The 13,979-nt window shown below is 47.2% G+C and overlaps 1 protein-coding gene across 1 annotated transcript in view; it reads right to left on the reverse strand.

Moving 5' to 3' along the window:
• LOC143509457 (neural-cadherin) overlaps positions 1–13,979 on the reverse strand; it is a 150,069-nt gene that overhangs the window by 22,798 nt on the left and 113,292 nt on the right. Inside the window, 2 exon segments of the mRNA XM_076998207.1 lie at positions 921–1,048; positions 8,557–8,771. Coding sequence (XP_076854322.1) covers positions 921–1,048; positions 8,557–8,771 — 343 coding nt within the window.

The following is a 13,979-nucleotide window of genomic DNA, read 5'->3' on the forward strand; positions in this document are numbered from 1 at the left end:
AGCCAAGGGTATTTAATCACACTATTAGGCAGGTGGTCATAAAATTCTGGCTGTGTACATCTCCAAGTCATGAACATTGACAGAATGACACAATACTTTACAGTTTGGAGTCACATAGGAGTCTGGGACTTGGCAATAATCTTGGCCTACCTGCATTTCTAGGGACCACTATAATATCCAAAAAACATACATCAATATAGAGGGGCAGTGGCTATTCTATTCTATTCCTGAAACAAATAACTTTGACTCTTGAAGTGCTTTTGTAAACCTCAGTTTTTGCCCAGCTATTATTTTAAAACAGCTTTTTCAAACTTGCCCTAGGTGTTTCAGCAAGTCATCCCAAAATTGGTCTCACTGGAATAGTCTCAAAGTAAATAATTTTCAAAAAACAAGCTTTTAGTACAATGTGGAGTTCAGCTCTTCTACCCTGAGTTGCAAGAAAAAAAATGTACTATGGGTCATCACATTTTACCACACAATCACCCGTAAACACCGGCAGGCGGTTTCAGCATCCATAGTACTACACATCATATATAGAGTCCGTGTGCTCTATAATGTGCTCAGACCCCTGAATTGACACCTATATTTACTTTAATTCTTATTGTTGTTCTTTATCTTGTATTATTCAATAAGCTAAACCAGCAAAGAAAACTCGGTTATTAAGAATATTTTGAAATTCTAGGTGTCAGTACAAACTAGCTTGTATTCAAATGAGTGTTTTTTCTTTCTAGAGGTGCTGAACTTACGAACAGGTGCCAGATGTAAGGTGAGATGTTAGAGGAGGTGCAGAACATTTGGTGGAAGGAGGGGCAGTTGGTGTCTGTAGGGGGTGAATGTCTGAATGTCTGCTGAGCTGGTGGGATGGAGGGGGTGGGGGCTTGGCAGGCATCCTCGTGTCGGCACCACCCACTCACACCCACCTTGCCGTTGCTCCTCACGTCCAGTCTGTGCCACCGTCTGTCCGCCACATTCACGTTGCCCGGCAACTGCAGGACCAGAGTACCCGAGCCGTGGTTTATCTTCAGGGTGGGAGTGCCATCGATCAACTCTGGGAGACAGATTGAACAGGAAGAACAAAAAAAAAAAGTTTTCACAGTTTAGGCAACTGGCATCGGAATCAAATAAGGTTCAAAAGATGCACAATCAAAAAAAATTTTTTTTGCTTTGTAGCAACCGATGATGTGGCATCCCTACCGGAGCATGTAGCCAGCCAGCAAATTAATATGGACACAGTTGTTTTTAGGCATACCGGATTTGTGAAATACTAAATGTCAGGTTACAGTGCAGAACGGCACCTTTACTTCTAAGGTTTCCATTTGAAATATGCTAGCTTCATATCATCCAGAAATCTCTTTACAGCCTCCCAATTTCAGGGAGTTATAAGTAATGGGACAGAGGGCTGGTCAGCTGTGTGTGGGCCAGCTGTGTCACCGCATCATTAGTCCATGCACATAAAGGCAAAGACAACATCTAGGGATCACTACAAATGTGTCAGTCGCATCTGCACTCTACTACTGTTGTCTTATAAAAGAAAGACCAAAGCAATGTCAACGCTAGCAAAGAAAGCAGCCTTGAGTCAGAAATATCAGAAGATAGTCAATTGAAAAAAATAAAGAAAGCGAATAAACAGGTGTCTCAAAAGTAGGTTTGATACATTGCTGAGAATGTAGAACAATACCGGGTAACCAAACAATTACTTTCAGTTCTGAAAGAACTTGCCGTAACAGATCAAGGACACGTTGCAGAATGCAGACACGGATCTGTAGAAGAATGCACTTGCATGAGCTCAGCGATTGTACCCGGAGATGTAAAGCACTGGTTAGCCTGAAGAAAAGGCAGTGTTCTAGTTTGCTAAGAAGGACCCAGAGCAAAACCCATAGAAAGTTCCAGGAATAAAAGTCTTTTTTTAATTTTTTATACGAGAACCAAGAAAAGAATAACCTGTACTGCAGTGACAGAGGAAGAGTGGAGGGGAGATATTGCCCACCGAGCTGCCTTTCTTGGCTTTATTGATAATGTGACACATGAATTCTGAAGTATACTGAAGAACCATAGATGCTCAGGTCCAAATGGGTGCATTACCACTGCAGCAGGACTGTGAGCTAAAGGCAACCATGGAGTTTGCCAGGGCCAAAGACCTAACCCAACCTAAATAACAACAAGCCTGCGTTTCCCTCACTGGAATGTTCTAGACACAAGCTGAAACCAAAATGACAGAACTTCAGATGTGTTAGCATTTGCTCATGTTTAGGGGTGGGAGACCTCGAGCAACTATCCATTGAAAAGATTTCCAATCAAATACTAAACATGCCATTTTTATACAACACATATAATTTGTGAACATATGTAAAAATATAATAATAAAACTAGTAAAAATGTACAAGAATTTTGTAATTCTTACAGTTGGGGCTCCCAGTTTTGCACTCTTTAAACGCATGGGCAATGTTTCATGTCAATTCAAACATTGTGGATTACAAAATCCTGGACACACTGCACTACTTCTGGACTGCAATCTTTTTTTTCTTTTTCTTTTTTTTGCCTTAACTCTAGCGTTAACTGCTAAAACGGCTTCCCGAGAACAGTGGAACTGCTTTACGTCCCTCGACGAGCTATAGCCACATTGGATAATATGAGGTCACAGAGGTAGATAACCCCATAGGGGGTGCTGTAATTATGATCATATCATCCACCAGTACACGACAACAAATGTATTATGAAAAGTTGGCTTTTGTCTGAACTAGTCGATTGGCAAATTAAAAATTAATGAAGCAGCAGAGACTCTCTTAGGCTTTGATCTGTCACACAGGTGTTGTGAGTGTGAGTGTGCGCGTGCCCCCTGGTGAAACTGCATTAATCAGTTTGGCCTCGGTGGCTAGATGGGCCATCCTTTTCCTGCTGTGCTGTGACATCTACACTCAAGCTGTTTGTACTCCCCACTCTGCCATTTCTTGATAGGCCCCGGCGTCCTTTCCGATCCCCGCTCACATCTCCGAGGCCACGCTCTCACGGAGCTCGTCGAAGCTCCCGTCCTGGAATGAACGTAGGAGAATGCTACAAAAACAAAAGCAGGAATGGATTCATCTACCCGCCGCCTCTCCCAGTTCGGCAGAATCAGGGCTAAGTGAGCTACGGATCCCTCCTCAGCACCATTGTCATGGTCATTTTGTTATCTCTTTACTTTCATTACCCAACACTGTATCCCACTAACTGTCTTTGATGGATTGCTCTGCTCCAGCAGGGGAAATCTGGGAAGGACACGAGAGGAGCAGAAGTGTGTAATAAACCAGTGCCCCGCCAAGCAGCAACATGGCCGACGTCCTGGGGGGGACTCTGGCAGCCTGGTTTGTGGTGTGAAGCGTACTCTGGGCTTTGCGAATGAGGTATGAGGAATGGGGACTAATTTAGGGTTTTCTTTTGAGGTTAACTGACCTTTGATGTTGTGTCTAAGTTTGCCGTATTTAGTTTATTGCTCCTTGTTGGACCCTTTAAAGTTTTGAAAGAAGTGTACTTGAAGACAGTGAGAAAATCTAAGGATGAAGTCGCTACAAAGGGGTACTCTGGAAGTCAATCCTCAGAGTAAAGAACTCTGTCTCTCTCTCTGACTCCATCACCCCCCACTACCCCCCCTCCCCGCCCCCCAACACACACACACCCACTTCCATTGTCTACTGCCACCGTTGTTCCTACCCCACACCTGACCCCTTCCTGTCTGTGACTGGAGTATTTCCTGTTAAGGCTGATGTGACATTTTGGGTTGAGTGAAGACAGGAGAGAATAGTGAGTGGGAAGAATAAAGACCACAGTCATGAGAGAAATGGAGGGAGAGAGTGAGAGAAGAAAAGAAACCAAATGAAAAGGAAAAAGGAAGAAAGGGAAGTAAACATGCATAAAAACAGAGAGGTGGCATTTGCTTCCACAGCCATGTCCCGGGCTTTGTAATTGGGCAGGGCAGGCCAGTGTGGGGGTGTGTACGGGGGGGGGGGGGGACCTGGGGGAGAGCGGCGAGGTCACGTCGCCCCTGGAGCTGGCTCTCAGGCCCTCCGACTGGCCCTCCCACGGCTCCACTCCTAAACAGCGTGTGGTTTAAAAAAAAAGAATAAAAAGCACCGTGGCACGGGCCCCGGCCGGTACACACTTCTGCACTTAGCCACGGTCCTCGGCAGCCGTGCCGAATCACCGACTTGAATTCATGCCTGTTTCCCCTTGACATCGCTGCAGATTAATCCCTGTGTCAGCTCGGAGAGGGAGCCGGAGAAGGGGGAAGAACCCGCCTCCGCCCCACACAGCAAAGTATTTCCTCTCTTAAACATGAAAAATGGCCTCTTTCAGCAGACCCCATGGGATGAGTACAGCAAACAGACAGCATATGGACTCAGCAAATAGCATTACGAATCACTCAGTATATACAAATCAGCACCACATCAGGGGGTAGAGAGAGTGTGTGTGTGTGTAGTGGCGGTGGTGTTGGGGGGGGGGGGGGTGTAAGCGTGTATTATTGATGGTTTGTTGTCAGCCGGTATACCGGTTTGCCCTTCCCCGCTCAGGAAATGGGGCAGAAACGTTGCGAGTTGAAAGGGATATTTGAAACCTAGCGTGCCAATGAGAGCTTGAGAGGCAAAGCAGGGAAGCAGGTTTCTGCAAATTGACCATAATGCGCGTGTCGCACGCAGAGTGTAACCGTATATCCTCTAACCATTTACATCTGCCACATGTTCCCTCCGAACCTGTGTGTGTGTACATGTGACAGAGCGTGTGTAACCTCCTGCAGAAACCCAACTGCGTTCACCATCACAAGTATAATAAATATATTGCGCGTGCATAGACAGCCTCTAATTTAGAAAAATTGGTTAGATAGAAAAATGAGGGAATATATGAGACCATTATTCACAAATAGTCTAAAGCCCTAATTTGATTTATGTTTCACATTATGTTTAGTATCAGAAAATTAACTTCATATCTAATCAATAAGAAAGAGAATTAAAAATCTGTTATTTGTGAATAATGAGATGGAAAAAGCAAAATGTCCTGATTTGTGTCATCAAACTAAAACACTATAAAAGAAAGCAGCGGAATATAATGTGATGTTGGAATCGACATGGCACTCATCAGAATTAGTTTCACATCTCCGACTAGATTAAAAAGGGGACCAACTGAACCGTCTTATCACAAAGGGACAATAAATGTCATTTAATTTCCCTGTGCATCATTGGTGCCCAAGGCGAGCTTTGACACCAAAGCAATGCTCTGACACCTCACAGCCTCAGAGAAGCTAGGGGAGAGTACTTACAATTCACTGCCTGTCCTTAATCAACCAAATTTAATTTGTCACTCTAATTTGTCTATTGATTAGACATGCTCACCCCTGCTCCCCTCCGAATCTTTGTGCAACCTTGAAACGAGACTCTCACTGGTTATGAGACCCACACGGGGTCCTTGCACACAAATATCAGTGCCCTTTCTGACCAATGAGATTATTCGAGAGAAGGGGGAGGGGGGGAATTGGCAGAAAGAAAGAAGGAAAGAGGGTAGACATGGTTCTAAAGCCAGAGGGATGAGGTCTACAACAAATACCACATGCACATCTCACATGTGATGAAAAGTACTGCACGTGCAAGGTCAATAAACTATGTGCCTACACGTGGTGCGATCATGCAGTAAATGCTTGAATATGAATATATGTATAGTTATTTAATAAGTTCTTTAATATCTGGATATGTATAGATCTTTAATACAGTCAAAGAGTAGCTTCAAAGTTGAAGGATACATTCACGTTGCCAAGCTGATGTGACTCCAATCTGATTTTTCGCCTTACAGAGAAAAATTTTTGTGTGGATGCTCAAATCTTTTCAAATCTTATTTGAGTCACCTTTGTATATGGTCCTAGATCAGATTCATATCGCGGCCATGCGGCATGAAAGAGGATGGTCAAATAAGCATTCACGTGGCTCTTTGCCCAAACGAATGAGTATAGTGCCGTCGTCATCTGTGGCAAAACAGCCACAGAGCCGAGTAGCAGCAGTAACTAAGTAACTACGGCGGCTGTGAGAACAGCGAGAGACGTCTGCCTTTATTTCACCCTCTCCACCTCATTGTCTGCAGCCCACAGACTGTTTGCCAACCTCCAGAGCTAAATGTGATGAATACATTAAGTACTGGAGGGTCCATTCTGCCAGTTTTAGCACCATGAGTTTAATTCCAGCTCACAAATCTGACATATCTGTGTGCATGCCTGCCGTTTCAGCGGACAGATGCACTCACATTACGAACAGATATAGGTCACTTGCGATTATGAATATAGACACGTAGTCAAAATCCCCCAACTTCATTGAACTGGTGGTTAGGATTTCTTGTTTGATTGATGAAAAGACACAAATGCCCTGGACCCTGACAAACCAGCACTGACAAAATCATCCAGTGTCCTGGCAACACATGCGATACGGGTTGATCAAGCATTATGTGGTTTAAATTGAGATGCTCAAAAGAGACCACACTGTGTGGGGGCTGTGTGTGTGTGTGTGTGTGTGTGTGTGTATATACGCGCGCGCGCGTATGTCCATGTATGGGTGCGTGCGGAAGGAGAAACTGAGACAGAGAGCGACACTGAGACAGAGAGAGACAGTGAAGCGAGACAGAGAGAGACTGAAGCGAGACAGAGAGAGAGCGAGAGAGAGTAGTCCAGGTGTAAGGTTCAGCAGCACCCATATCAGTGGCTTTAATAGGGAGGGCAGAGGCGTGAAACTGGCAGGCGGGAGGCCAGTGATAAGGCTTAACAGGCTGCTCTGAAAAACAGCAGAGAATAATAAGGCCTGATGGAGTGAAACAACAGAGGAGTGGAACGAGGGAAAGAGAGAGAAAGAGTAAGTGAGAGGGGGAGAGTAATGCATGAAGATGCACTGTAGCTACACTCGTTTAGCTGTCTGTTTTCCTTCACTCCCCCATTCATCATTCATCATCCGCATTCCCCCTCCATCTCCTGTGTGCCCGACTGCGTCTCCTCCCCTCCTGCTGGAGGACCAAAGCATTTACGCCCCCCAAACACATGCACCTCTCTCCCCGTGTGGAGAGGCTCCTGTCTCTGCCTTCCCTGCTGCCGTGTGCCCGGTGTCTCATAAATACGACATCTGCAGCGTCCACTCCCGCCCGTCTCACCCTCTCGCGCGGTCTCAGGCATGTCTCCGCCGCCCTGTCCTCTCATCTGTCCCCCGTGGACTATCACTCTCCGCCACTCTCCGCGACTCCGCGTCAGCCCAGACAGATCCGCCCGGCTAAGGACCATTCAGCACGAATGGGACGGATTCAATTTAGATATGGCGCCTGAGTGATCACCTGTAGCACGGAAAAAGTTCCCCCGCGCGGTCTCTCATGTGTGTGCACACACAGACGCACGCACGCACGCCTTCTCACGATGTCACTAGCCGTGCCCCGCCCCCACTCCACCATTCACTTTGTCACTTCCCATCGCTCACTCTTTCACTCTACATTTCCACCTCCTCACTCTCCACCCTCTGCTCTCCTCTCTCACTCCACCCACACTCGCGGCGGGTCGCTTTGGTTTTTAAGATCAAATTATTCCCCGATCTTCCAACGACACACGCTGAATTAATTAAACTGGAAATCGTTCCGCATGCTCTGACGATTTGAATGCAGGGGCAGCCTGTTACCTGATGTGTCTCCGCAGATGGCCACACGAGATTTGCAAGGTCCAAAAAATAATAATTCGGCAGGTTATGAAACAAGGTGCTAAAGTCAAATGGCCGTGGTTTTAATATGAGGTACAGGGACAGGGAGAGGAGGGTCTGATCTGAACGTGATCTGCACGTGGACTGTGGGTGCGCACACACACACACACACACACTCACACATGCACACTCATGCACACACACGAACACAGAGGCACTGGGAGCAGAGTGGTGCTTCAGGACAGCATGCGAAGCACGTTGGCAGACACGGGCGAGTTCATTAGCGTTCTAAATGCGTACACCCCATTGTAATTACTCTCCGAAATTAATGACAAATATGGTGTTACTGCATAATGAGCGCCTTCGTTAACCCCTGACAAACTAAGACTGGTGTGCTATCTGCTAAGACTGCAGTCACGCACAGGAAACTGCACTCCATGGACGGTGTTTAATGACCTTGGCCTTTTGCTCTTGCACACACACACACACACACACACACACACACACACACACACACACACACACACACACACACACACACAAACCCACATACACAGTGACATTTATTTATTTCTTTTTAACTACTTGTTTAGTGAAGCAAGTCTCCCATGAGCAGGTTTTGGGTCTGTGACATTCGACGTGTTGACATCTCGCTGCAACTCTCCATCTCTGGCTCACTCCCCCCCCCCCCCCCCCCCCTTTCTCATCCACTTCTTTTCAAAAGCAAATAAGAACAAGATTTACGACCTCGTCCTGCAAATCTCTCTGAAACCGACAGCCGCTTCGCAGAGCCGAAAGTCTCGCAGTAAGACCCGCTACCCCGCTGATCACAGGTGAGGGATGTGGTGGGTGTGGGTGTGGGTGTGGAGGGGGTTACCTATGGCCATGAAGTCCTCGGGCTCCCACGGCTGGAGCTGGGCGAGGGGGCCGCTGTATAGCAGTAGACCATCTGCCACCTCTGTGATGAACTCCAGCGTGAGGTGGCTCTCGAAGCAAGGCCTTATGGGAGAGAACCAGGCATAGCCGTTGCCATGGAAACTGTGCTTGGTCTGCTGGCACTCTGGTCCCTCGAACTGTGCCGGGCACTGACATCTAGGGCATTGGTGCACACGCACGCACACACAGACGCACACACGCACACAGACGCACACACACACACAGACACACAAATATTACACTCTGCAAGATTAAAAGAGGATGTACAGGAACATGAACATAGCAAAACAGCATATGATCTCATGAGACAGTTAAACTGGCCAGAAGTTACGTCTCTCCACGGACTAAAATAGAATCCTTCTGCTTGACTGCACAGTCCAACGCCGTGACCTCAAAAAGACACGCACAAGCCGCACTGTCACACACTCAAAACACAGGCACATGCACACAAGCACACGCCTGCGCACACACACACACACACACACACACACACACACACACACACACACACACACACCCACACAGACATGCAGGAATACACACAAAGCCACACAAACCCACACATGGCATATCTTCCGCTAGCATGCACATGCTCATCTTGGCCGAGCTCCTGCTAGTCTGTTCTCCAGCTCTCTCTGCGTTTGGCTTCTCTTCCCATCCCAAGTCCAACTGTTGCATGTGCATTCAGTACACACACACACACACACACACACACACACACACACACACACACACACACACACACACACACACACAAACACACACACACACACACACACACACACACACACACACACACACACACACAGTATCATACACTAAAAGGCATCAATCACAAATTGCTTTCCTTTGATTTGCCACCAACCCCACTGCTATTTTCTCAGCTCCACTGCCTCCAAGCTGCTTCGAAATGTCTAATCATAGTTTGTAAAAATGCATGACTGATGCTTTTCCCCAGCACCCCCCACATGACGCCTCTTGCTTTTCCTCTTCCTCTCTGCCTCTCTTTCATTCTCTTTTTGCTCTCTTACGCCTGATAGCTTCTTAGGATGTCTCAACACACCCCCCACCTCCCCCCCCCCTCTCTCTCCCTCTCTCTCTCCCTCCCTCTCTCTCTCTCCCTCCCTCCATCTCTGTCAGCTGCAGGCCTCTCATTTTGTGATTGAAGAGAAATGATGTTAGGAGACGGCGGTGCCCCGGCACGCCTGATGGACACGGAGGCGAGCGTTACTCGGGCCGGTGCGGATGCGCCCAGCAGCGCGACATGTCTAAATCAGACGCAGGCCTGTGTTTACAGAAAAAAACTCCACACAAGAGCTCAACACAACGGTGGCACAAGCGGCCGCATTTACAGCAACAATCACCAGCAATCATGGGTAGAGGATGGTGGCCTCCACGTCAAGACTTCCACTGGGCAAAGCCTGCGCGCGTTCCCACAAGACATCTTCACTAGCTCACTGCTACGTTCTGCCAGATAAACACTGTGAGGGTTTTTTATGTTATTTTATATATATTGCTCCTGTATAATGTCATGAAGAAGTAAAGGCAACCTGGTAGAAGAATATTAGGAGACAAACTGTATTAGTAAGAGTCAGGAAGGACAGGCAGGAGAAAGATGCAATCTCACTGTCCTCTGCCCTTTGACAAACAAAGCCTGCTGCCTGACAGATGAAGATAAAGGCACCGTAACAGACACTACGCGGCCTCGATTGATCCGAGAGCGTGCGGTTTAAGGCGGCAGGAAGACGCCGGTGGGGTGATACAGCATTGGCGTCCGGTGCCCACCTCCGCAGCAGGCCCGTGGCACCTCTGACTACTCCCACAATCGAGTCATTTCCATAGGCTTCTTCACACATGCGACAGGCGTGGAAATGCACCAGGCGGAATTCTAATGTGGCTCCGCGAGGAAATTTACCGCAATAATATCACAGTTATTGCATCTCTAATACTGGGACATTGATTAATGTCAGTCTGCTAGAGGAGCCTGCGCTTTGGAGCCCACCAGCTAATGCAGCTAATTCTCTCCCCAGACCCACATGCACAACGCTAGAGAGGGCTGGGCTACTCTCAATAAGGTGACATTTCACCCTCCAATCAATACAATAAAGGCAGGAATTGTCTGGAGGACTGGGTCGTTTTAAGCTAAGATTTCAAAACGACCAGCTAAAAGTTTATGTCACCAGATCCTTTTGTTTGGCTCAGGGTTGGGTTACGACCAGACTCGTGGTGGTGGTTGGCTGCTTGGTCTGCCTTAATTCCCCACACATGGGCAACAGCAGCGGGCAGATGTGTGAGATTTGCCTTTGTGTGGATGTGAGTTAAGGCATGTGGTCATACATGGATAGGATGGAAGCAATAAGGATGGATGATGGACCATTCAAAAGATCAGAAGTGGGAGATTGAGCGAGACAGCAGTCATGGGGTCGTGGAGAGGGGAGATCTCGAAAGATCAGAGGTGGGAGAAGGAGTGAGGATTGTGGAGAGGGGAGTCTCCCAAGATCAGAGGTGAGAGGAGGAGGGAGATGGAGCAGTATAGAGGGGGAGGGGGGGGAGATCTCATAAGATCAGAGGTGGAAGAATCAGAGACACATGGTGATGGGGTTTAACCTGTCATCGCAATCTGTTTTTTGGCTTCTCAGATTCATCTCAGAGTTTGAAATGTAAAACACTGTGCATTGTGTGTGTGTGTGTGTGTGTGTACGCGCGCATGCACGCATGTGCGGACACGCAGAAGAAACAGAATGAGAAACAGTAAAAAGCTTGTAGGAAGACAGACAGAAAGTAGGAGAGACAGACAGAGAGAATGAAAGAGCCAAGCCCTCTGTTACAGAAGATAGCAGGCTAGACTGAGCCTGCCAAAATGTCATTTAATCTTTACACTCACTACTACCTTCAAAATCAACGCTAGCAGTTGATAAGAATCTGCTACGGTGGTCACGGGCACAGGTTTCAAAGATTAGGTTCAAAATGTCACAACATCGACTGCAGCCCCACCAAGGCATCAGATCGTGTCATTCTCCCGAGCGGATAATCAAGTCTTAGCCCGCGGGCATGCAGCATCAACACGAATCCTTCCATACGCACGAGCGACAGAATTCAAGTGAGTGTGTGAGGAACAGGTGCTAAGAAAGTGAATGCTCATACCCCCCCCCCCCCCCCCCACACAAACTCCCATGATACTGAGAGGATCTCAGCGATGAAATCAGAGCACTCTGTCCACGTCGTCTCCTTGACTGAGTGCAGGGTGTTAATTCCGGTGCCGGCGGTGCTGGCCGCACTCTTTGCGCTCCTGCTGTCCCGCGTTTTCTGGGCTCAGGCCTCTTTTCTTCATTTCCTGCTCGTGCACCCAGCGTGCACAATGCCATTTGTTAGATTCTGAGAGCCCTGCGGTAATCTCTCTCCCCTTCGTCCCCCCCCACAGATCCCGTGTGCCGGTGCCGGGCGTGGGGTTGTGGCTTTCGCTCTGAGCCACCGTCACCTATCTCCTGATCTCCGTCCAGTCGTTAGGGAAGGCGTGGAGTTTTGGGCTGAACGAGGGCAGGGGGCGTGGCCCGGGTCTGCGTGGCGTGCAGGACATGCTGTGCGGGGGAGACAGCAGGCGGGGTTGCGGGCATGGGGGTGATACCATTCTGTGTAACCTTGGAAAAGCTCCTACACTGCAAGTCAACAAAGGCAGTTAAACAGCCACTGTCGCGAGGGAGAAGGGCCGAAGTTCAAAAGATTCATAGCGTGTCGGGCACGTGCGTGTTTACCCTCCGACTCTTATAATAGTGTGCTTCTTTTTTTATTCTCGAGGTTGCCAGGGAACCTCTGGATCTCTGGAGACCCGTAGCCTGGAGCTGATGTAGACAGACCCCTTTGCTCATGCACACAGGAGCAGAACCCAGGAGCTAGCCTGTTCAATGCACCCGCTGTGATTAAATAAAGATTAGCACAGGCCTTAGTGGGTCGATTTCTGGAGTTGCACCATTTAAAGCTGCAGTCAGGGACTTCACATCGACAAAGTTACAACCTCTACTCTGAAGTGGAAATTACAGATAGTTGTCCATGAACTAGAAGAACTTTAAATGCAAAAATCAACAAGCTCTGACATCCCTTAAAAATGGTTTAGTATAAACAAAGACATGATTACATTATTATGGAATTACATTCTTTCACCATTCGCAATAAAGTACCACAATGTCGAAGTTTGAATACAATGCAACAGAAAACAATAAATTACATATTTTCCCTTTTAAAAAGTATTATTTTTATTAAACATTTACTTAAATCAAGTAAAAAGTAAAAACATGTAAACAAACAAAACATTATGAGTTAACATTCAATCAGCCACCCCTTTTTTAATTAAACATGCATTTTTAATTAAACCTTTTTTTCATGCAACATGCAAATGCTCAGAGCTCTAAAAGCATTGACGATATGCACAATATGTTCATAGCAGCCGACTGTGACATCATTCCTCACAGCAAGCATTACTGATTGGCAGTTGTTTTTGAACAGTGCCACAGTGCCACTGTTGTGTTCATAAGGCTTAATAGGGAGTAATTTTTGTGCCAAAACTAGTGGGTGCAAAAACACAGGGTGAAAAACATAAAGGTGCACGTTAAAATATCTCGCAAGCGTATTCAACTCACGAGCATAAATGTGAAAGTTGCAAGCACAGAAACAATTTCATGTTTTTGAACATGTCTTTTTTCACGCTTCAGTGTTTTTTTCCTTCTCAATTTTATGATGGTGCTCACGCGACAAGCACATTTGCTTCAGCTTTTTGACAAGGGCCGTTTTTGGCACTTTGAGGGCGGAGTGAAGGGTGGTTTGGGCACTTTGAGGGCGGAGTCAATGGCGGTTTTGGCGCTTTGGGTGAATTCAGTGAATGCTATTGGCTCCTGGTTTTGTGACCAACACGCTTTAACACGAAAAATTGTCTTTCTCGCGACTTTCACATTTACGCTCATGAAATATTTAAACGTGCACGTTTATGTTTTTGCACCCCCTAATTTTGGCACGGAAATGACCCCATAGTTTAACAGCTGCATTCAGACATTAGTGGAGCTAAAAGACTCAGTGACAATACGCCATAACTTTCCCCAAAACGTAAAACAGTAGCATTGTAACACCACACAGTTTCTAGACGGGCTGCCATGCTGTGTGTGAGGAGTCGTAGCGTTTAAACTCTACCACCAGCGCCTAAGCCGCCGGTCGTGGTTGTAGCAGCACCATAAAAGCAATTTAAATTCATCCGCAACAAACCAATAACATATAGAGGAACGGCTGAAAGCCTGGATTAGTGCTGGCATTCGCCACACAAAGCGCCAGCGGCCCCCGCCGAGGCCCGGCCCATTACACGCTCGCTACACCCACCGC

This window comes from Brachyhypopomus gauderio, chromosome 1 (assembly GCF_052324685.1).
Source record: "Brachyhypopomus gauderio isolate BG-103 chromosome 1, BGAUD_0.2, whole genome shotgun sequence".
Classification (NCBI taxonomy): Eukaryota; Metazoa; Chordata; class Actinopteri; order Gymnotiformes; family Hypopomidae; genus Brachyhypopomus; species Brachyhypopomus gauderio.